Source organism: Epinephelus lanceolatus, chromosome 11 (assembly GCF_041903045.1).
Source record: "Epinephelus lanceolatus isolate andai-2023 chromosome 11, ASM4190304v1, whole genome shotgun sequence".
NCBI lineage: Eukaryota > Metazoa > Chordata > Actinopteri > Perciformes > Serranidae > Epinephelus > Epinephelus lanceolatus.
This window is the reverse complement of record NC_135744.1, coordinates 35,452,435-35,477,452: the sequence shown is the minus strand read 5'-3', so window position 1 is coordinate 35,477,452 and position 25,018 is coordinate 35,452,435. Positions and strand designations below refer to the sequence as shown.

The window sequence follows — 25,018 nt, the reverse complement described above, 5'->3', positions numbered from 1 at the left end:
AATGGAGACGTAATACAGTGAAGACACTGAAGTTGGAGCATCAGAAAATATTAGATCTTTGACTTTTTCTGTGTATTGCAGGAATTGTTTTTCTTTATTTTGGGGTCAGGTTAGGTTGTGCTAAGTTACATTCAGTGCAAGAGTTATAATTAGCATTTAAGCCACAAATAGTAGCACAGTTAAAAATCCCTCCTACACAGTGCTTGCTTTAACTTACACGTATTCACCAACCTTTTAACTGAATAATCATAATATTGAATGTACCACTGGTGCATTTGTTTTTGTCAGCCAACCTTTAAACTACAAAACTTTCATCACTCCGTTTGCTTCTGCTTCTGTTTTCACAACATCATGTGCAATATTACTTTTCAATATCATGGTCACTTGTCAATGTAGTCCAGTATAATTTACTTAGTCATGTGCAACACTACTTCTATTGTTATATCACATTCAATATACCATTGATTATCAGGCGCAGTCTGTTTTTCCACCATTTTAGTTCATTGTTTAGTAACTCTTGTACTAATCTTACTTCTATTGTTACTCTATCAGGCACTGGTTTTGCTTTTGCTCCTTGAAAACACTTCTTATCCTGTATATTTGTATATTTCACTAGATATTTGATACTCTGTTGTTCTAAAACTGGGCCCAGTGAGTGACCCCAACCTGGGGAACCCACTGGTTGTTACTGTTTGAACATTAAATTGTGGTTACTGTGCTTGGTGTTACTGTATTTGAAGCATTCTCTGGCACAAAAATTTCCTTCGTGATAAATAAAGTTCTATTAAATTGAACTGAATTTTTTGTTCCTTTCTTTACACACACACACACACACACACACACACACACACACATACACACACATATATATATATACATAAACTTAAAAAAGATATGTACATAATTTGTAAAGGAAAAGCGAAGGAGAATTGCCTAAAAACCCCTCCAGGGGCTTATAAAGTGGTATCTTCCGTGCAGCATATTACAGGACATAATTACAGCTAAGTTATACACACTATTTGTATGTACCTACATTTTTAGACTTGGCCAGTAACCCCTGTGCCGTGACCCCGTCCACTGATGGCTAAACACGCTGCTACAGTAATGTGTACCCCTGAAAGCTCAACCTTTGCTGAGCACCAGTGAAAAATGACGCAATATCTTGACTTGTGTTTTGCAAAAAGGAATAAACTCATGTCAGGGCTGTAGGCACCTCTGCCTCTGTGTGGTATTTTCCCCTTGCTCTTTGTCTATGGATAGTTTGAGTTTGAAGTTGTACTAAATGTATCTACCACCTACTCCACTCAAACACCCAACCACTATATGAATCACAGTTCATCTAGTAGCAATTTTCTGTCTTTGCACACACACACACACACACACACACACACACACACACACGCACGCACACGCACACAGAGGTAACAAAAGCTGAGAAGGCGGTAGCAAAATGATATCATTTAAAAATTATACTGCATTCAAAAGGTCACTGGCTATACTGTCCATTGAGAGGATAGTACTGTATTTGTGCAGGCTCTCTTCCTCTACTTCTCCCTCCTCTCCCTCTCTCTATTCCTCTCCATCGCTGTTTTCTCCACAATCTCCTTAATCAAACAGCCGCCGTCATTATCACCATCAAACACAAACATGTCCTAAATACCCAACTTGCACTTGAGACCAGTGTTATTTGCTGTAAAATGCACTGTTCGGTTAATGTTACAGCTCTCCTCGTCCCTCCTCTTCACTCTCTTAAAAACTCTTCAGGTTTTTCCAACTGAGCGATTCAGGCTGAGGCGGGCGCAACCGCACTAGAGGGGGAAGTCAAGTCGTGCTGGACTGGCGCGATATCCTCGCACGGTTCACAACTAAAAGAAGACCTGACCCGCGTTAAATGATGCTTTTACATGATGGAATATGTTGATTTTAAAAGTTGACCAGGGATTTCTAGTTGTGGGGTGTTTGCGAGGCATGGCTTTCCTTTTAACTTGCTTATTTCTGTCTTGGTGAGTATGACAACTCTTTTCTCTGCAATGTTCTCGGACTTTTACGCACGGGAACCAAAGGCTGTGGATGGATGTGCGTTTGACAAAGTCTGCCTTTTTCAGCTGTTTTATTATCTGTTGGAATAAGCTTTCATTAGTGCTTATGTACTTTAGTTACAGTGCGAGCAGTGTTTGGGGAAATCAGCACGGTGATACCAGTATCTATTTGGATAACATCACGCGCATATTGGATAGATTACTGGATGGCTATGACAACAGGCTGCGACCTGGATTTGGAGGTATGCTTGTGACCGTGTCATGCTGTGTTTTATGCGATATTGCCTCGTACATTTTTGGCTCAGTGTTCCTTTTCACAGAAGATAAAGTTTTACTGTAGTAGTTGTGTGTGCCTCATTTTCATTTAGCTTCTGTGCTGCAATGGTTAAATATTAGTTCATTTTCATTTCTATAATTATGTCAAAAATACTGGCTAACAACTGGAAACTGTCTTTGAAAATGAATTTATAATTTGAATGTCTTTTTGTTTTTAATTTTCTATGTATTAATGGCCATTTTGCTGCATAAGCTATACATTAAATATAGCTTCATTTTTACTGTTTTTGATTTTTGAAAAACATTCAAATGTTTGATCCAAAGTTGTTTTTCTCTGTATCAAAGCAACTACTTATCCTTCTGCTGTAGGTCCAGTTACAGAGGTCAAAACTGACATCTTTGTCACCAGCTTTGGACCTGTTTCAGATGTTGAGATGGTATGTAAACCATACTGATCGCTGTTAAACAGGACGCACAGGCTAATTCACTTGCTCTCATGCACATGCATGTGTTTCATCACTCTTTAAAGTCGACGTCAGTATATAAGCACAAAAGAAAATGTGTACAGTTTTCCCGGTAACCCTATGCATATAGCATCTACTGTAGTCTTGGCTCTCCCAGCCTTCATTATTCCAGCATTTGGGCAGGATGTCATTAGTGCAGCTTAGGATTTTAATCTGGTTGACAATCCCCCCCGTCAGAGAGCGAGAGAGAGATGTGGCTGATGTTGGGACGGGATAGGTTTGCCATTCCTGTCATGGGATAGGCTGAGGGCTGTATGTCTGTTGCATTCTACACTGTTCAGGCTTTCGTTGCATCTAAAGCCCACTTGAACTGCCATGGGATATGCTGGTGGCAGTTCTGTAGAGAGGCACGTAAAAGGCTCCTCAGAGGCTGCAAGGCCATCCATGTGATCTAAAAGCATGCCATGCTTTATGCTGACTCTGTAGGTAAAATAAACTGCATGCACGTTTAAAGATTTCACCATAAATCAGTCAATAAATTTGCCTAATTTTTTATATGTGGCAGTTAAAAGAAAATATGATTAAAGTTAAGATTAACCTCACAAGCAATATGCTGAAATATATGGTTTATGTGTGAAATGTAATCTGAGGGCTATTTTGAGAAGATCACAATGTATTACTATGTAAAGTCCCATATGAAGCCCCTAAAAGAAACAATATATACACGTCTTGATTGTAAAAATTATAATTTTAATTTTATTAGCACTGGCAGCAATAGCAGAATCGTCAAGAAATGAAAAAACAACAACAACTGACTACATTGCCAGCACTCCATCCAGCAGGTCCAACAAAAACCATGGCTCACAAACCCATCTGCCATTCTCTCCGGGGGTAGTGGAGATAGTAACGGCAGGAGCAGAAGCAGCACCAGCAGCACTGATGGTAGGAGCAATAGTAGTAAATAAATCCTTAACCCACACTCTAACCTCCACCCAGGAATACACCATGGACGTGTTCTTCCGTCAGACATGGATCGACGAGCGGCTGAAATTTGAGGGCCCCATTGAGATCCTGCGGCTCAACAACCTGATGGTCAGCAAGATCTGGACGCCGGACACCTTTTTCCGGAATGGCAAGAGGTCGATCTCTCACAACATGACCACCCCCAACAAGCTGTTCCGCATCATGCAGAACGGAACTATCCTCTACACCATGAGGTAACAGTGCTGGACAGTGAGCTCCAAACCCAGCCAAGACCGGAATAGAGCACAGACCTGGAAGGCAAATCAAACAAAATAAGCATCCAAGAATATGCACAGACATGAAAAGAAATGAAGAGTGCCATTCCAAAAAAACAAGATATGTGCCATCTGATACTGAAAACAGGCCTGGAAAGCAATTCAAACAAACATGACTCCAGCTTTGTTCCAATGTAGCATCAAAAAAAAGATCCCACTGGAGCTGCTGATGGCATAAAAACAGCTTATTTTTAATAATAAGATTATTTAAGTGGATCAACTTCACTTTAAAACACTGAATGATAAAGTTCAAGAGCTTTATCTGACCCATATTGTTATTGTGTCATTAGTTACCTTTCAGGAGTGGAACAGTTACATAACAGGACATCATTACCTACTCATCTCCACACAGTTCACCTATTTACCTTATATCATTTTTGTTGTTTTTTGTATTTTGTTTGTTTTAGTCAGCCATTGTACAGCATTGCACCAAAACAACTGTCTCCAGCTTTAAACATTACTCAGCAAGTAACAGAGTATCAAATATAAATCAAACGCTCCTTTCAACTCTTCTCTATTCTGACAGATTAACTATAAATGCAGAGTGCCCCATGCGTCTGATGAACTTCCCGATGGACGGCCACGCCTGCCCGCTCAAGTTTGGGAGTTGTGAGTTTGTTTCTCGTTAAGCCTCGCTGCTCTGACAGATGGTGTCACTCTCAAATGATCGCTCTGTCACTGAGTATCTGATTGTCTGACAGCGTATATTTAAAGATTTCTATTTGAGATGTCTCATGCAGGAACTTGTGGAGGACTGTAAAAACAAATCTATGCTGGGAGTTCAAGTGTGTGGAAGACCAGGCCGGCAAAAATGTTGAAATGAAAGTCAAATCTTAAGGTTGTCTAAAAAACTCCCATCAACAGGGGGAATGTTACAGATCATTGTTCAGCAGCTATATGTGCAAGGTAGCACTTAGTTATTCATTATCCATGAGAATGCAGACAATCAGGTACATTTTGAAAGCGGTAACAATATTTGTTCCATTGTCTGTTATCCTCTAAGTTTCTTTGACGCTTTGTGTCCTAAATTATTTTTAAAATTCAAAAAAGTGTTGCAGAGATGACATTTATTTGTAGGCCAACACAGAAGTCAACAACGCCCTGGTTCCCGAGACGTTAACTTCAGTGGGATTTTCCATTGGATCTTGGATTATTGCAGAAAAGATCTGTGGCATACCAAAGTTTATGACACTTGCATGTTTTATTCAGCGAGATAATCTTCACAAATGATCACCACTTTTATGACTTTTGAAGCGTAAATGCACTCACCAGAAGTAAAAAGCTAACGTTAGCTTATGAACGGCTTACACCAGGGTCACATAACTTCAGCGTTGCCACCACAATGAGACTGTAAAGCCTCGTCTGGCGTGATGACGTTCTGTAGTCTCGTTTAGCCACTTGTTAGCAACCACCTTTTTTAAGACACGTGAAGGCAGAACAAAACATGAAAGTCTCTTAAGCTCGTGTTAACCACAAACCTTATTTCAAGCTTCCAACCACAAACCCAATTGAAAAACCCATTGTTCTCAAGACGAGGGAACCGGGAGTGCTAAAATGCTAACTCTTTCCAGGTTTTAGGACTCTATGGTAGTTGCCTAAGTGTTAACAAAGCTCTGCATTCATCCCGTGTAGATGCTTACCCCATCAGCGAGATCGTATACACTTGGAAGAAAGGTCCGCTGTCCTCGGTGGAGGTGCCACAGGAATCATCCAGTTTGCTGCAGTACGACCTCATCGGTCAGACAGTTTCAAGCGAGAGGCTAAAGTCCAACACAGGTGAGGAGAAACCCTGCTATGTCCCAGCTCTGCACTGTATATTAGAGTCAATAGTGCTGACTTTTGATGTGATGTGCGGCATGTTTTTATAAGGTTTTTCTGGGGTTAGGTAATATCTCTGATAGAACGTTACCAGAGCTTTTATTGTAAATCAAGATATATATATATATATAATAGCTTTCAAACTACGTGTGTGTGTAAGAATTATTGATTTGCCACCAATAGAAAAACAAATGTCCTCTCCAAATTCCAGGTGAATACGTCATCATGACCGTACACTTCCACCTGCAGAGGAAAATGGGCTTCTTCCTGATTCAGACTTACATTCCCTGCATAATGACCGTCATCCTGGCTCAAGTCTCTTTTTGGATTAATAAGGAATCAGTTCCAGCTCGGACTGTCTTTGGTAAGATTACTTTACATTAACTTATATGCTGTATGAATTCCAGTGTAACTTTCAAGCTTATTTCCGAGTGAAAGGGGGCACTGATGCAGACAGGAGCAAATGGAGGACGAACACATGCTGCACATTGCTTTCCTGCTGAGCTGGAATCATTTGGAAAATTCAAAACTATTCTCACTTTAGCTGCCAAATATTGCAACACAATGGCTCGCAAATAGTAGAGGTGTTTTGTTTTTTTAACAGAAAAAGCAGTCTGCGCAGTTGTTATTTTGCATGATTGCAATCATTTAAAGAGGACTGTGATGTGTGGTATGTAAATCACATCAATCCACTGAGCAGAACAAGTCAGCTAGGAATTTATAAAGCTTTTTTTTTTTTTATAAAGTTTTATATGATACAAATTTTTGTTCTTACAAAGTTTCCAGCTCTCAAAAGTCAACTTTATTTTCTAAGTTTCTAAGACTCAAATGAAAATTTATCGACTCACCACCCACTGCTCGACCCTGTGTAAGTCTAGCTCTGCAGACTTTAAGCAAGCATACTTTTCTCTATTTACTGCGCTCTGATTAGTTTGAAATGCACAGAGTGCTCCTTATGATACATCCTCCCGCGCGAGAACAGACACAGACATCACCGTATGTTTTAACCTGTCTTCATTATCTCTATTTCTTCTTCGCTGTTGTGGAGCTGAATTAATTGGGAATGAATGTCCCTTTTTGAAATTGGTCATGCAATGGCTGAGAGAGGGAGGATGTTTACTTGGCCCTCATCCGAGCACTCACAGGTTCCGCTTGCTCACATTACATTACGCTACAGTTGCCACCGAGCTTTAGCCTGGGGAGCAGAGAGGGTGAGAGACGCTGAGGAGAGACGGAGAAAGTGAGACTGAGAGGGAATGAGCGAGGCAAAAAGACAGCAAAGACGAAGAAACACGGGGATAGTGTGGAGAAATTCCTCTCCATTTTTTAATTCAATCACCCCCTTCCACGCACACACACACACACACACATCCTTATGTTCATTTTCAACAAGCTGCAGCTGAGCGACCTAACACTGCTGGCCTTGTAGATTATGGTTGTGTAGTCTGTGTTTGTCTTTGGATGCGAGCCAGCGCTCCAACGAGCCTGTGCACTTCTTCGGAGAATAGATCCCAATCATTAGTGTTAGCGTGGGAGTTGGGGGCCCCATGCGGAAAGCACATCTGTGGCAACTCATTAACCTCACTCATCCTGCTGTTTTCATTTTACTCAGTATTGGGTATTGGATTAAAAAAAAACTGCTCATTGTCTGAATTGGCTGCTGTTGAGGAGCTCTGGGCGAACCCAGGGCATGCTGGGTATTTTAGAGAGGTTGTAAAGACAAAAAAATCAAATATTGGATTTTTGTGACAAGACGCCAAACTTTGTCCTCAGAGTGTAATAAACTTTGTTTCTTATATTAAGGCACCATGCTTATGAGCTTTTAAAGTACAGTAAGCAAGCGATGTGCTCTAAAATGTCGTTATTTGAGTTGAATTAATGTTGTCGTTGGTGCATGTGAGATAGAAGGTTAAAAACAAGGGACAGAAGAAGACAAATTGCTATATGGTTGTGCTCCACCCCGACGGTACATTAAGTCATAGCATGTTGTGTGCTTGATTGTCAACAACCTAAAAGCTGAAAGTCCCCTGAGCACAAGTCTCACAGACTTAATTGAGTGTGGCCTAATTTGTACCTTGCTTTTTCCATATAAAAGCACATAAATGCCCCAAGCATTTCATTTCTATCCTGTCTTTATACTTCATCCCCCTCCCTCCTACACTCTTTCTTTCTTTCTCTTTCTCCTGCCTCTCCCTCCTACCCTGACAGGCTTTCTTCCCATGTCCCTCCTCCCCTCTGCAATCATTTAACTTGTGCTTGAGCTTGAGACAGTCAGCGTTGGCTGGCTATCGGAGGAGCTTGTATTTGAGAGCTGTTAGCTTTCACTGCTGAAGTGGTGTGTAGAAAATGCTTTTGAGACATTATCGGGCGCATTAAATCCCCCATAAGTTCCGACGCTGCTAATGAAATGTGCACAACTACAGCGCACATTTGGTAAAAGCACGGACAGCAGTGTTCAATGGCCCCCTTTTCCCTGCTTGCTTTAGCTTGATGAAAGTGAATTAGATATGTACTTTGTTAATGGACCATTAAAGGAGATGTTCTTTGTCAGCATCTTTATCTGACTTAATAAGGTTGAATCTGGGCAAGACAGAGGAAAATCCTTTTTAGTGATTAAGAGCTACTTTTCTAGAGGCAAAATAGGACTTCATATGTATTTGTTTTGGTGTGTTTTGATATTTTGACACTTCAAAAGTGCCCCTAAAATGCACCTGCCATGGACCTTTTGTGTGGTAATCAAACTATCATGTATCCGAGAGAATTTATGAATGGCCTCAGATACAGTATTTTTCTTGGTCTTATACACTTTGAGGCTGAGCTCAAAGCGATCTTTGCCGTCTGTGCTTCAATCTGGAGCCACGGCCAGAAGTTTAGAAGAACTTTTGACAGACTTTGAAAAGCCTAGCGCAGTCTTAACTTCAGCTGAGACAGATATCAAAAACCATGTTGCTTTCAGTCCCCCACCTATCCATTGATACATACAATAAACAAATATTAGGAAACGCTTTTTGTGGCTTGTGTCTGGGTCATCTTCACTTGACGGCTTTCTTGAGAATGTTTGCACATAATTGGTCCCTTTTATTGGTGTGCCAGTGCGGGGGCATGGGTTAGTCTGTTTATGGACAGATTAGCATCCGCTGAAGTGACTTTTTGGCAAAGCTTACTGGGCTGAAATGCCACATGGTCTGACATTCTAGTTGTATGCCATCAAACAGAGCTGCTGCCATGTGTCAAAGATAATCCTTGGGAAAAACAATTGTGTAGACACTACAATTATTATTTTTTCCCCCTTATTTTGTGTAATGAATTACATTTAATGCCTGTCACATGAACAGCTCGGGCGTTACACATATGTTGTGTTACTTTTTATGTAACCATATAATATTTTAGACAAGAACCAAGAATATTTATGTTGACACCCTCCCGTCCAAGCAATTAATGAACAGCCTTCAATATCAATTTTAATTTTTCTAGTGTGCATGCATGGATTTTAACACAGTTTATCATTGACAATCCAAACCTTCAGTTTCTACATAATTAGGTCGTGCATGCCACAGTATTCCAGTGAAAGAGTAGACACGAAAACTCAAATTTAGCCCCTTAAGAAGAGTTATAATTGGCGTCTACACTATGAGTAAGACCTCAATCTCGTGCACCATGCATCTTGTGCATTTTTATTCGCAAATTGAGTCTTCAGAAAATCATTTAATCACAGTGTTGAAAGCTGTCAGACCTGTGTGTCAATGATTCACCACGGTACATGCTAAGACCTCACTAGCTTTGAATCATCTCTGCAGCATTAGAGAGTGCTTCAGCTGCTATCAGCCCTGCAATGCTGAAGTGATCACAGACATTTGCCAGATGGTATATTTTGCTAAGAGAGTTGAAACGACAATTTCCAAAGAGATGCTGCAGTTTTGTTTGCTACTTAAATGATAAAATAGCTTTGGTGAGAGGACCTGATGGATTTGATCTATTGATTTGAGGGGAAGACGCTCTGAAGTCATATGGGAGGCAGAATGGGAGCTTTTGATCCTTAAGTTGTTTTGTGTAACGTAACATTTGTTTGTGTGTGTGTTTGTGCACCTGGGTTGTTTATGTGTGTGTATCCAAATCAAGCTGATTGCAATGGTCTCCCATAATCAAGCCTCTACATTGTTATTCATTGACAAACATTTCCAGGCGTTGAGTCATATGATGGTTTCTCAGAAACAGAAAAATAAAAACCAACATACACTCACATCCATCATCATTCTCCAGCCTCTTTAATACATATCTGAAACCTCACAGTTCATAACAAAGAGTAAAAGTCATGGTAAATGACCTCTGTCCATCCTTGTTAGGGCTTGGCAATATATCAATATTGTGATATCATCTTAGGTTTTGGAGATTTTTCCTGTTTTTAAAGGCTGCATTAAAGTAAAGTCATTTCAATTAATGAACTTACACACTGTGCTAGCTGTTCTATTATTTGCCTTTGCCTACTTTGTTGTTATATCCACATTACTGATGAGTATTCATCAAAAATCCCACTGTGTGAATAATTTGTAAAAGCACTAATATTCTACCTTACAATATCACTGCAATATTGTTATCGAGGTATTTGATTAACAGTATCACGATACTTGACTTGCTCCATATAGCCAAGCCCTATCCTTGTATTATATCTGATTGTTGCATGTTTTATGAGACTGTTTAGAACAATAATATCCTGAAAGATCCTGCCAACAGGCCAACAGGAATTCAATATTTTTTTCCACATCAGACGGGTCACCAGAAGAAAATAAAAAGGAAAATTGAATTGGAAGACTAAAGAAAAATAACCACCATCAACAACAACAAGAATGTATTGTACCACAGTGCTTGATTGAGCCATTTAACAAAACAGCATTAAAGGAAAACACTTATTCAACTCCTAACGAGAGAAGGATGAGAAGATCAATTCTATTCTGGTGTCTGTGTGTTAAGTATGAAAGTAGAGCCAGGAGGTGGTTGGCTTTACCTTAGCATTAAGACAGACTTATCTGTCTCTGTCCAAAACAAAAATAAATTCTTTAATTTTTAGCTAACAGAGGATGAGCAAAGTAACTTCTGATAATTATACACTGCATGACTCTTTTTAAATAGTTCCACTTCTGGCCTTACTGACTGAATTCTAAATCTCTTCTGACTTAACTCAATTAGTTTAGTACAACCAACATGAATTTCTTTGACCTCGAAGAGCTTAATTAAGTTCAACCAATTCAATATTTATTCAAAAGCTGTGGTGATGCGTAGTGGTCAAACTATTTTATATGAGATATTCTAACTTATTTATATTAATTTCATCCAACTTCTTAAAATAACTTGTCAACTGATTAAAAAAAATGTGGAAAGAGACTGGCTAGCTATCATCTAACTCTCTGCAGTAACAAATAAGTGTATTTCAAAACATGCCTGATTATTCCCTTAAAACAAGAACAAGTTTAACTAATATACTGCCACAGTAAACATAAGACCATCAGTCCCAGTGCCATAGTAGGATAAAATGTGAAATCAAGACCAACACACTGCTAACTTCTCTTTCCTTCCTACATCCAGGTATCACCACTGTCCTGACCATGACAACACTCAGTATCAGCGCCCGCCACTCCCTACCAAAAGTTTCTTACGCCACAGCCATGGATTGGTTTATCGCCGTGTGCTTCGCCTTCGTCTTCTCCGCCCTGATTGAGTTTGCAGCCGTCAACTACTTCTCCACCCTGCAGGCCAACCGGGAGCTGAGGAAGGCAGCTGCCATGAAGGCTGCGGCTCAGGAGGCTGCCTCTGCAGCTGCAGCTCCGCCCGCAGCCACGGGGAACGACGGAGAGGTTACCGCAGTAAGTCTGCCTCAGTGTTTTACACCTGTTGTGTTCAAATGCAGTGTCAAATCTGCTCTGACTCAAGGTTAAAGCTTTTAAAACTCACGCTTAAGAGAGGGAACAGGGTTTATGTTGTTTTTTTGTTGTTAACAAAATGTAGATGCCGTCCTGCTCGATGTGATTTGTTTATCTGTCAGAGGATGGAAGATGGGATGGAAATGTGATACAGAAATTAGGGCAGCACCGATCAATTTTTTAGTCACATACCCAAACTTTGCCAACACAGAATCTTGATCTAATACCAAAAGAGGCCCCTTTTGCCTCTATTTTAAAAGCTAAAAACCTCAGAGTGTGGAACTTATCATGATACTTCTTCCACATCTCACTTTATACTTGTCATATACGTGTAGGTTACATGCAGTGGTAGGATTACTGGTGCTGTGTGCAGATACAGACCTCACAAATTGCGCTGAGTTGCTGTGATAAATGGTGATCAGAGCTGATGCAGCACTCACAGGAAAGGAAGAGGACTTCACTTGGCCTCATTACATGCCTCTTCATCAAACCACTCCACTGGCTCCACCACACTTCTGTCTTTTTTTCTCACAAATCTAAACTGAGCTGCTAAATAACATAACTCTCCGCAGGGCTTTTAACTCCAATTGCTGGAGGTTGGTCGTTGTAACGGCAGTATTCGTTTTCTGAGCAGTTCTCCTTCATTGAACTTTGTCAAACATGTATATTGTCCATGTAATCTTTACAGATGTAAGATGTCTACATCAGAAAAGGCATACTGAACCCTATTCAGGGAACAGTGCTAACCACCAAGACGTTTTCAGTGGCAGTGACGTACCATTGCCTATACGTCAACATTCAGTGAAGCATAGACGGTTGTGGTTTAATGTCAGTGGTACATTTGCACATCAAAATTTCGTAGTTAATTCAAGCTAGGTTTGGGTGATATGATGGTACCTACCATGGGACAGAAGAAATGTATCAGCACCAGTTCTACCTTAAACAAGGCAGGCTATGTAGCAAATTAGGGCTGGATACCTGCGTGATGTTGCTATATAAAGCTGTAAATACAAAAACCTGTAACACTGGAAATTGTTGTTTTCTTTCATTTGAACGAATTGTAGTTTATCTGTTTTAAATCCTTTCTTGACTGAATACAGAGCAATTACTGTAAATTAATGTAAACCCTTACCAGAATATAAAATGACATATGCCATGATAGGAGATTTGTCCATATTGTGCACCCCTAGTCCAGGCTAATGCTGAATGGACTAGCTATAGGCGTATCCCATTTGCACAGATTCCAGCAGTATATGGACTTATTTTTCATTCCAGTTTGACTGAGTTAAGAAGATTGGCTGCAATTTTGAGGCATTATGTGTCAACTGGGTGCGAAGGGTTAACCCCAATAAGAGAGAATATAGCCAGCAGTAGGTGTTGAACTATTCTGGATATATGTATTGTTATCTTTCTCTCACTACATCCCTCTATATATCTGGTTCTATTTCACACGCCTTTTGTTTTCCTGGTTTGACTTCTTCGGTTGTTGTCTCTTGCTAAGCTTGTCTCAATTTCTCCTCCTGTCTTGTTCTGTTTGTCTCTCCTTCTGTCTCAATCCACCCTCAGCTCTTTGTCTTTATTTAACAATTTCAATGTTATACTCTTTTCCAATTTCAGTTAGCTTTTTGGCATCACCATGTAAACACACCAGTGTTGCAAAAACACACAAAATGAAGAGTGGATAAATCAAAGAAAGTAGTGGTGATTATGATAAAAACTTGTGATAATAGAACATTCCTTGTGTACAGGCGCACACTTTGACAACATAAATACAATTAAATCACAAGCTCCATATGTGTTAATTTTGTACATCATATATATATTTACTCTATATGCTGTTAAAGACAGGTTTATGTTGACAGATTTCCTATTACTGGTGTGCCTTGTGGCAGCTGAGCTGGGGAGTCTTGCTACAGAAAATTATCATTAAGTCTGGAACAGCTTTTTCAGAACTTTGACGTTATATGTTTCTTGTGTTTTGGGCACGTGCAAAGTCTCTGTTTTGTTTAGATTTGCTTTTTAGTGCAGTTTTTATTTTCATTTTTAGTTGTTCTATCTGGGATTTGTCTTTTGGTCAGCTTGCTGTGTGATTTGTTTCCCTCTCCCCAATATAAACTTCTAGAGGAAGTAAAAGTTTTAACAAGGTTTCTGTAGGTGAACCTGCAGAAAGATCATTAAGGTGTTTTTCAGAAGTTTTAATGGATTGGACTGGCATTTGGCTCTAGGCTGACTGGTTGCCCTGGTCAGTGTGGTGAAGGTGTTTCATGGCTCTAACATCCACATAGTTACTTCTTACTCAAGAGAGTATTGTATGAAATTGTGTTTGGGGTGTAAATCCCTAGTTTCACCATTAAACAATATTATATCCATTCTTTGATGATATCACAAGGTATGCCACTATATTATTTAAATTTGATGCGATTTGCGAGCCTGCAAACAATATGAGACAATGCCCATTTACCAAAATTGTTCCAAAAGAAGCTGCTATCCCTTTCTTTTTTGCTTTTGGCCATAAAAGATAAAAATGCCACATAAGTGATGTAAATAATTGTAACCGACTAAGTGCAGTAAAGTTTGCTTTAAAGTGACTCCACTATCACACATAAAACAGCGCATGGGATAAGTTAACTTTCAGGGCGTTCTGCCAGAAAGACCCTCCTGGAAGGAAGCTTTTAATTTTAACAAAAAACAAGATCTTTTTCCTCAAACTTTGGGACCATCTGGCTCAAAGCCCTGAAGGCAAACTTCTCCAGACAGCCATAAAACATGGATTAGCGAGGCAATTTCACAAAAGTCAAAAATTCGTCTGAGTAATAACAAAATCAGATCAGAAATACTTCATTGATCCTTGAGGGGGAACTGTGATTTTTTGCAGTTGCTCCAATGTAAAGACTAGAGAATAATAATCAGTAATAACAAGTTTATGAAATTAAAGTATGTAAATATAAAGATTTAAAATACAATAAAATAGAAATGAAAATGTGCATTATGCTACAGTGTTTGACACTAGTACTTAAAATATTAAAAATATCAGAAATAAAATATATTGTCACTGTGCTGAGGCTGTAAGTGTAAAAATTTAACTACAATATATACATCAATAAAATAAAACAAGAATAGAATAAGAGTAAACATACAGTTATGTGCATTGTTTGCTGAATAATATATACATTCAAGAGGTGTTGGTGAGAATAAGTTGTATACTGAAAAATATTGCACAGATAACTGTTAACGTTCATAGACAAAACAATAGTTTTTTGTTAGTGGCACATTATTAGTTTAAGCACTTTTACATTGCATAAATTAGCGTAGCAGCTAGTGTACTTTTCAGCTAACAGACTACATGTATTATGTATACTTTTTCCTATTCAATGTTGGTTAAGTCACTGCATCTCCCAAAAGAACAGCACAGTTGAACTTTGGCCCGCGTGCACGTATATTTCAGCCGAACATTGTTGAAACAGAGCAGCTGCTTTTGCTGACGGGAGAAGTTAGCTGAGTGAGATGCTCAGCGAGGCACATACATAGTGTTTCCTGAATATTTTATCTCATAATAGTTTTGTTTCCATTTGGCATGTGTTTTGTCTGATGATATGTATTTTCATCTACATCAAAAATATTTCCACATTGCTTATTTAATCCCAAGTAAATAACATTATTGTCATCATCTTTTTTATCTGCCTGGCGCTGTGTGACAGTGACTCAGACTTTCAAAACAAAGGCACATCCCAAAGACGACGATATGGATGGATGTTTTACTTTACGTCGATGATAGTGGATTGTTTATCAGTGAATCAATACATGAATCAAGATCGATGGATAGTTACACCGCTAGTGTTTGGTTCTTTGCACTAGATGTTTTTTTAATAGAATTCATATATGTTTTTTCTTCTTTGTAGAATGCTGCACAATATCTCTTTTCCCTTGTGATGTAAACACTTTACCCTATATACAGTATCTCGTTCATCCTTTGCATCATCCCAGAGAAAGTTGTCATAGATTCGCTTACATCTCATCCATACATCCATCCCTTCTTTTCTTCCCCCTCAAACACACACACACACACACACACACACATACACACACGCACACACACACGCACACAAAGCCGCACCAGCATGTAACAGTATCCCTCTTTTTCCTGCCTGTTCTCTTGCCTCCTGCTGTGCTCTCCATGTGAAACCCCTATTCTTTCTCAACACACACACTCTCCCTCTCTCTCTCTCATGAACACTTGACCATCCCTCCTCTTGCTTCAATGTCCTGTCCACACACACACACACACACACACACACACACACACACACACACTGGAACACCACAATCTCCACTTTATCCACGCTTGTCCTCACAGTCCCACACTGGAACGCACGTACACACATAATCTGCAGCGCACACTCAAACCCATATACAGGCACATATATATGTACACGCATATATGTAATCTTCAGCAAATTATGGCCCATACATCCACACAATTCACTCATCACTCTATATGATGTCTTATCCATCCATCAATCTACTGTATATCTATCATCCATCCATCCCTCTCTCCTGGTCCTCTGTTCTGCCCTGTAACTATGTGATAACCACAGAGTGACACGAGGAGACAGCCAGTGGCTCTGTGAACGATGTTGCTGCAGATTATGTAAGAGCCATAGATTAAGGGAATATCCAGCAGATCACTGCAGGCTCACAAGAAGGAGGGCAGCCACCACAATGAAGCAGAGTGGGGGCTGAGAAAGCTGGCCCAGTCCATTTTTTTGTGGAGCAAGATGGAGAGATGCTTGTGAGGGGCCTGTGTGGTTTGTTTTTGTGTTGTGTGTGTGTCTGTGTGTGTGTGTGCATGTGTGAGAGAGAGTTACACTGAGCGAAAGAGAGAGTGGGAGGGATGCATCATGGAAAATGACTGCTTTCAACAAATATGTAGGAGGAAAGACTCTTCATTACACAGAGAAAAGGGAAAAAAACACAATGGTGTATCATTGGGAATAGAAATAGCCATCCAACAGTCACGATTTTAAACACTACGACCTGTTATGACTGTCAGGTGAAACCATAACAGGAATGGAAACCTCACAGCTACATAAGATAAACGTTTCATTTAATGAGTCAGATATACAACTGTAAACACAAAGGGGAAGGGGGTGTTTATCGGTGTGTGTAAAGGGTGCTGCATGCATTGTCAGTGGTGTGTGTGAGTAGGTGGTGCAGTATGTGGTGCAGGAAATAAACAGAACATAAAATATTTGTGGGAGGAAAAAAAACTGAGAGGGAAAGAGACAGAAGGGACCTTTATTTATAGTCCCAGCCACAGGTGTCGGCAATCACAGGATTGGTGATCACCACTTGGGTGGGGAAACGTCCTGATTAAATCAGGACAGATTTGATTTTTGGCGCCCTGATAATTATCCCTGAGTGTTGTGATTTTCAAGCTCAGGCAAGAGTTTTGACAACACAGATCTCATGTACCATATCTAAAGTTACCCTGTGGAGTTTCCTTGTTTACACTCAGTGTTTCTCACAATACATTGTGTGTATCCTTGAGGCCTACATCTACCAACTGTACAGCAGATCAGTGTGAAACAAAGAGGCATGATAGGGACCCCCTTTTGTGATAGACATAGGCAATCATTGAGGTAAATGCCAGTTTGTCATTTGGCGTCTTTGTCATCTTTATGTTTTATGGCTTATTGCATGCACTACACATTTACATTACTGATCTCCGCAATCAGCAGGAAAGCACATTCTGTCATACGCTCTTATATATTTGTCCTCATTTGTGTGAGAACAAGACGCATAAAAACATGGAAATGCTCATCAAAAATTGCTCCATAACACCATTAGTAATCAAATACTCCACAGGGTGTCTTTACTTTTCATACACATCTAAGATTTTTTTATTTATGTGTATGCTTGGATTATTAGTGTTTCACTACACTGCATTCCTATTGTTGTCAGTAGCCTCACCATGACCCCAGCACTACATTATTCTGCGAATTGAGCCCCATTTGCATGGGACGAGTATTACCAGGGGACCTCTAGTAATTTGTAATAATTGCGGAAGTCATCTGTAATCTTAATCTCGTGCGGATCTGCCATGTCCATCATTTGTCAAGTAAAAATTTCATTGCAAATTCCCTGCCTTATTTTGCCAAACACAGAGGTCGTCTGATAACAATAGTACTGAGTGAATCGGCGTCTTGGTGATTTGGGGTCATATTAAGGTTTATTGTTTTCTTTGTGCCTCATTTCTGCCACTTTCCCGGTTGAGAATTGTGGAAACAGCATTGGCAATTATGGATGAAAGTTTTGAGAGCACTTTGAGTGCAGGAGGTTCATCTCGTTACACAGCATGGAGACCCGTTCACAGAAAAAGCAAGCTCAAATCAGTGAAATCTATGAAAAAAAAAGATGAGATGGATAACGTGACAATGTATGGCAGCATCAGTTCTGTTTCAGTCAGGAACACGTTAGTCAAGAAAAATTTTATTTCTTTTTGCAGTATTATATTTGGTTGTATGGCTCTGTTCTGTGGCCTCTGCCTTTCCTGGGGCTACGCAGAAAGCCTCTTCCATGGGCCTACATGGAAAGCCTTAGGCGGAGAGAGCACACCTCTCTGCTCTTCCACATGCAAATGAGGAAAGCCTGAGGCAGAGAGAGCAAACCTCCCTGCCCTTCCATGTGCCTACATGGAAAGACTAAGGCAGGGAGAGCAGTAGCAAAGACCCCCAGGAACAGAACAGAGCAGCATCAGTTACAAACAGAAATGACACTGATAAGTCAGACACAACATGAAACGGAGGAGCTGGGGTGGAGGTAGTTCACAAAGCAGCTTGGAGAGGAACCAGCAACAGTAGCAGTTTAAATAGGGCGCCCTGAATGAGATTCACCAATTGGTTGCATAGAAAGGAATCATGTGATCTATCAGCTGACTCCCTTCCATCAATCAGCTGCTCCATAAGTTAATTGGGCTGTTTGGGATCAGCTGATGTAGCTGGGATGTGAGCTGAGCTTGACATCGTGTCCTGCCTGAACTAAAGCTATGCTCATTTTGTTTAACTCAGTGGTTTTTGACTTTTTGTGGCACACTAAAGGGCAATCCAAAATCTTAAGGCACACCTGTATTTATATCTGTGCACAACAGCATCTATAACGTATGTTATCACCCTCATCACAACATAAGACAATAAAATTAAGAAAAAATAAGACTAGTAGCTTTGGTGATACTGTCTGTTGACTGTTTTTTTTCTTCTCTTCTCTGTTGGTGGTTGGTCATCTTCGGTGGTGCTTTGTTGTAATTTGCTCCATACAATAAAGCAATCCATTGTCCAACTCCTTGCTTTCTCCTTTAAATGTTACCATCCCTCACACTGGCTGCCAATCAGGGCTTTTGATGTGTCTGACACTTAAAATTCCCATGTGCAAACAGCTACAAATAGGTTCCCTGTGAAGGTTTATTGAATTAAATTATTAATATACTGCCTCTTTATTAGGAAATGGGTGTGCACAACATAGTGATGCAGTCATTTAAAAATTCATTCATAACTTTTTGTATAGGCCCAGCTGAATATTGCAATAATAATGTGTGGTTATCATAAAATCCCATTGCACATCTAGATTAGCATCATGGCACACCATTTGAGAACCACTGGTTTAACCTACATTTAAAAGAAAAAAAAGGAGGTTAGCATCGTACAGTACAGCCAGTAGTGCTGTTTAATGTTTCTGTGTTAAATCATATGCAGGGGATAATGTCAGTAAATTTGAGTAAAATACAGACTTTGCTTATCCCGTGCAAATGCGCTGCATGAAACAAAGATGTGGGGGGTAATTTCTAAATCACATGTCCCCAAGTAATTCTAGTTCCATGCAAATAGGGCTTTGGTCACATAACATTCCTCACAAACTTTTTAATTAGCAGGGTGTTGCATCTTCAAAGCTGTTTTCCAAATCTCATAAATGTCGTCCGTCTGACCAGAGTGATGCGAAACCAGTGATTATTATGCAACATATCTGCCACAACAAGCCACAGTAGCAGACTTAACATTTGTCCAGCGGAGAAAAGGAGCAGAGTGGAGTGGCTCAGTCTGTTGAAATGTTGGACTTAAAAGTTACTTTCGCCCTGGGCAACCTTTCTATCATTCAGGACCAAAAGAAGACATTTGTGAAATGTTTTGACTTTAACCCTTAGCTTTGTGTAAGGGATACAATGTGACCAAATCATTTGCTGAGGTCTCAAACGGGGGCTGTGTTATTACTAGCATCTTTTATATCATCCTTTACAGTTCCATCTGGAGGAAGTCACATAGCAAGCTAGTGGCTTATATTATACCAGGGTTCAAGTTAGAGTGTGAACTCGTATAACTAGAGGCAGGACAGGATGACCTGTCAGAAACATAAGTCAAACAAGTCTTTCAGAGTCTTCTTTTCTTGCATGTCAACCAACAATCCTGCAGTAGATATTGAGAATGCAGTGTGATATTTAGAGGATGTCGTGAAGGTGTAAAACTGCAGTTTATTTGTAGCTGATGATAAGGCAGTCTTTGTTTTCACTCAGCTTTATTGCATCTTTTTACTGGTTCAACTCTCGAGGCATTTGTGATAAACAACGACGATGATGCGGAAACACTAATTGATAAAATAATGTGTACTTTACATTTTTAATCCCACTTTATATTCATTTTATTCTCTTGCTGTCTAAAAAAATCTAAACAATAAAAAGTGTCATGGCTGATATATCCAGGATACCTACAGCCTTGCCTCAAATGCATTAGCATTTACATACACATATTCATCTCTACCATCTAATAACCATCTACAAATGTAAACACACCCACTCAGCACCCACGCTGATGAACCTCCATGCACTTACTCCCATGGCATATCGTTAGTGCACAGCTAGCATAACGTTATATCACACTCAAGCCAACACTTACACTATGAAACACTCTCGCATGTAACCCCCGCCCACCCACACACATGACTGCCCACACCCAAACAACATCCATACATCTATCAGTCAGTGCCCATCCTCCCCATGTCAAAGTGGGTCTGGTGAAATCTAGAGCAGTGGATAAAGAGAAGAGGAGCTGATCCCCCAGGGATTTGACCAGGAAGAAGCCAAGCAAGCCTGTTGTCATTATCAAAAATAGCTTGTGTATCGGATCAGCTGCGCATACGTACAGTACGCCGCACACACAGGTCATGCACGCAGTGTTTAATCACAGCATGATCTTTTACCTCAGAAGGAAGCATTTCAGTGATAGGGAGCTGACATTTGAAGCCGCAGCCTGGTTTGGAGATTTGGCCAAGTAGCCGCCAGGGCTGATCGCTGCCACCCGAGACAAATCCTTTAATTTCAGCAGATGCATTTCAGAAACTCCCAGAAGCTAAGAAGAACATGCTTCATCTACTTTTGCCAGAGCCAAGGCACAACTTGACTTTGAGCGGTATTAACTTTGTCTGTCAAGGCTACAGCACAACAAACAAGGAAATAACAATGGAGGCAAATAATACAGACCAAAGGAGACTATGTCGCCTACTTACTTACTCATGGTAGAAGCCCAAATATCAAGGAAAAATTACCAAATCAATAAAAACTGACAAAATAAGTCAAGCAAAACGCTCCCTGTCAAAAACACTACTGGTTTGGTACCATGCCATGCAGGGGCCGAGCAAAACTAGGTCGCAGATGGATTGCGGGAAGCTGCAGCCAATGGAACTGTCCCTCTTGGCTCCTTTACAGTCAAGATGGCGGTAAGGGTAACAAAAACGAGTGGCAATTCATCTCGTAACATGACTAACTTTAGTGTATCTAACATATTGGGCATGGAATAATCTACAGATGATCCATTTCAAAATAAGAACAAGCTTTTCTACGGATGTCAGTTTTTTTGAGGCATGGCGAAGACCAAAATGTGGCCTGCAACAGACGATAAGGCTTGTTGTTTATAGCTGGGTCGATTGCCGGAAAACTTGTGGCCCCTATCGGCTAGTTAAGAGGAGTGAAAAGTCAGCAGACAATGATGATATAAAGCAGCTAACAAGTCAGGTTTTTCAACAGTTATGAATCACTGCAACCGCACAAGTTTCTTAAGCATACAGTCATAAATGTGCACACAAAATTTTAGGCTGATAGGTCCAATAGTATTTGAGATTAGCTGCAGACACACACTCACATACGCAAAACCAAATGCATAATCCCCTCTAGGTGGAGATAATAATTCAACAGGAGGACGCATACCTAACTCACAGATAGGGGCACACATTGTAATTGAGTGATGAGTAGGCTTAACATCAGGGTGGCCAGCTGTTAGATCCGAAGGACCCACTCCCTCTCAAAGCTCTTCCCCGCTGTTATGTTGCTATAGGATTTGACCAGTGCCAATCTATTATTTTATTCTCCCTTCTTCTACCCCATAGACTTTTCACAATCCTGGTACAGTTTAACTCTTGTTTTTGTCACGGGTGAAAAGCTGATATGATTGTTTTACTGTAGATTCCAGTAAATAAATATCTCACGCTAATGAAGCCTGACAAGAGGTGCAGATTTTTTTTAATCATAGTGCAACATCTTATATTCCTATACTTGGCAACTATCAGTACTATACCACAGTGAAAGATAATCTTGTGTTTCGGGGGGACCATGGATTACAGATTTATAGTTTACCAGAGTTTACTGCTTCAGATCAAAGAGGAGTTTCCTACTGCATGTACTCAAGCTGAGCCACAATCATGTAATTTACAAACATGTACCAACCTTCATCTGTCGGCCTTCACCATTTGTTTTTCTCTGTTTCATGTTTCCATGGTAACGCTCCTGTTGTCAGACCTTTATGGAGAATTGGAATGACAGGAGGGCTCAACTTATAGGAACAAATCCACAGTGCTGAGTGGTGAATTGTACGTCTAAAGATAGCTGCAAGACAAACACTGATAAGGTTGTTGTGAAGATGAGCATGAACACAAAGTCATACTGCTACCACTACATTTTAATCATTTTTCGTTGGGTGAAACAACTGTATCTGGAAATAACTTAAGGTTTGTGAAATAAACAACCCGGGCACTAACTTAGTATTATTTTTAGATTGACCGCTACGCATTTTTGGAAGGGCTCCCCACAGCCAGAGGATTGTAACAGTTTGATAGTTTCTCAACCTGTAAAGGAGAATGTAATCCTGCAGCCTCACAAATCCAGCCTAAATCTCACAAGTTCAGTTTTGACTCCAAGACTGTGGTCTGGAAAAAACATCCACAGTGAAGTGACTAAGCCCGACAGCTGAACACTGGATCGATCAGGGAACTATGGGGATTTTATTTCCTAAAACTTGTGAGCAACTAGTCAAACATGACACTGCAGTGAACAGTATTCTGCTAAAGTATGGTTTGTTTCAGAATCATAAACTTGCTCTGGTGGATAATATAGGAAAACTGAAAATGGACAATGCTTAGTTCCATACTACCTTAATGGAGTCTCTGCCTTGATCCATTAAGAACTGACTGTCTGTGTTCCTTCTGTGGTACTCTAGGTTTATACAGTAATTTACACAGTTTTCTTTGGTTTATAAAAAGCCATGGCTCTCTTGTTTCACTCTCTCTGACTCTACCTACAGGCAACACGGTGTTCCTTGACCCATTTCCCAGATGTACTCTGCCTTCCTCTCCGCACACATACTGTAGCTGATTTACAACTATTGGAGCAGGGAGCATGTGCTGAGATCACACTGGTTTACTGAAAGTTGATGAAGCATAGCGATAACCATGTGTCAATACACTGCAAGCCCCTTTTGTTTAATATGTTTTGTTTGCTTCCCACAACTGTATCAATCTTCATGGAACGGGTTGATTGAAATCACATCAAATCAGAAACAAAACATCATTGATTTCCTTTGTCGAGCTTAATTACTGTGGTGCTCATTGGTATTCCAGGCAGTTTTTTCGCTCACGTACACATTTCCCACATGCACTGTTCAACTCACAGCTGCACAAATACGACACAACATGAGGATTCATTTTTTATGATTTTTTTTTTATTCTGTGTGCAACGTGTTGATATAAATTTCATTATAACATCTTGTCCTTTTACATGCAGAATCAGTTACAGTATTAACATTCCTTGCACATAACATGATGCTTTCATGACTCTCTGGGAACAGCACAGCACCAGTTGTATAATTAAAACCCTCATATTACATCATGCAACATTTCCTTTAATGTCAATTTCCTCTTAGAGATTCTATATTTCCTTTGTGCCTCTCCAAGGTGGATCCCAGCAGTGTGCTGAAGAAGAGGATGAACTCTGCCCCGCTGTTTGACCGCCCTGCCAAAACATTCCCCAACCCACCTGTCAATGCCCAAGCCTTCCTGCAGCAGGGTTCAGCCGTACCGGCCAACAACGTCCTAACTGGCACCAGCATCATCGACAAATACTCACGCATCCTCTTCCCCCTTTCGTTTGGCGCCTTCAACCTGGTCTATTGGATCGTCTATCTCACTAAGGACACGATGGAGATGTCCAGGTGAGGAGATGGCTCGGTTGTTAGGAACTGAAAATAACCTGTCTGGTTAGATCTTGAACAATTTGCAACAGTAGCAGTTATAGTTTAAAAATGAATCAAAATGGACTGCAACGACTGCAGGGCCTATTTTTCACTGAAAATGTTTACAGTGTTTTTAATGGATTGCTTGGATGAAATAAGTTACAGTTTCCAAATTTGCTGACACAGTTTTTTTTGTCATCTTGGTGCTGATGTTGATGAGCTGCCTGAGTTGACTGAAGTTGTTGGAGCTTTCCTTTTGTTTCCTTTAACTTAATATAAGGGTAAAATGTCCACAAAGAGGAAGGCATCCAGTAGGTAATCTGTAGTGCTGCCTGCGACTAAGAATTTTCCTAGTCAACCAATAGTCGTCATTTAGGGCCATATTTAACTAGTCGCCTGCATGTTTACGATATTAATTTAATAATTAAATGAACATTTTGGGCGGGGCAACACAACGGTTTGAGTTGAAGGTGTGAGAAAGAATATTATCAGTAACATTGTTAACACTGTGCTACATTACAGAGAAATACAAAACCGCACTAATGAACCTTCATTAATATAGGCCTATATTTTATCTACAAGTGCACGTCACACACTGAGCGAGCCGCCTGTTAATGACGCTGTGGGCTAATGGGCATGTAGCTACTGACATGTTTCAGATGATAC

General features: G+C 40.2%; 1 protein-coding gene across 2 annotated transcripts in view; it reads left to right on the top strand.

The window, feature by feature from the left end:
• Positions 1-1,780: 1,780 nt before the first annotated feature.
• Positions 1,781-25,018, top strand: part of gabra6b (gamma-aminobutyric acid type A receptor subunit alpha6b) — a 36,570-nt gene continuing 13,332 nt past the window's right edge. The window contains exons 1-9 of one of the 2 annotated variants that reach the window (XM_033648915.2): positions 1,781-2,003; positions 2,157-2,281; positions 2,685-2,752; positions 3,776-3,996; positions 4,604-4,686; positions 5,710-5,853; positions 6,107-6,259; positions 11,476-11,753; positions 24,075-24,331. In XM_033648915.2, the coding sequence (XP_033504806.2) occupies positions 1,915-2,003; positions 2,157-2,281; positions 2,685-2,752; positions 3,776-3,996; positions 4,604-4,686; positions 5,710-5,853; positions 6,107-6,259; positions 11,476-11,753; positions 24,075-24,331 (1,418 nt within the window). In that variant the 5' untranslated portion in view covers positions 1,781-1,914. Of the gene's footprint in view, positions 2,004-2,156; positions 2,282-2,684; positions 2,753-3,775; positions 3,997-4,603; positions 4,687-5,709; positions 5,854-6,106; positions 6,260-11,475; positions 11,754-24,074; positions 24,332-25,018 lie in introns of those variants that run through there. The other variant, XM_078172566.1, reaches the window with a different exon arrangement.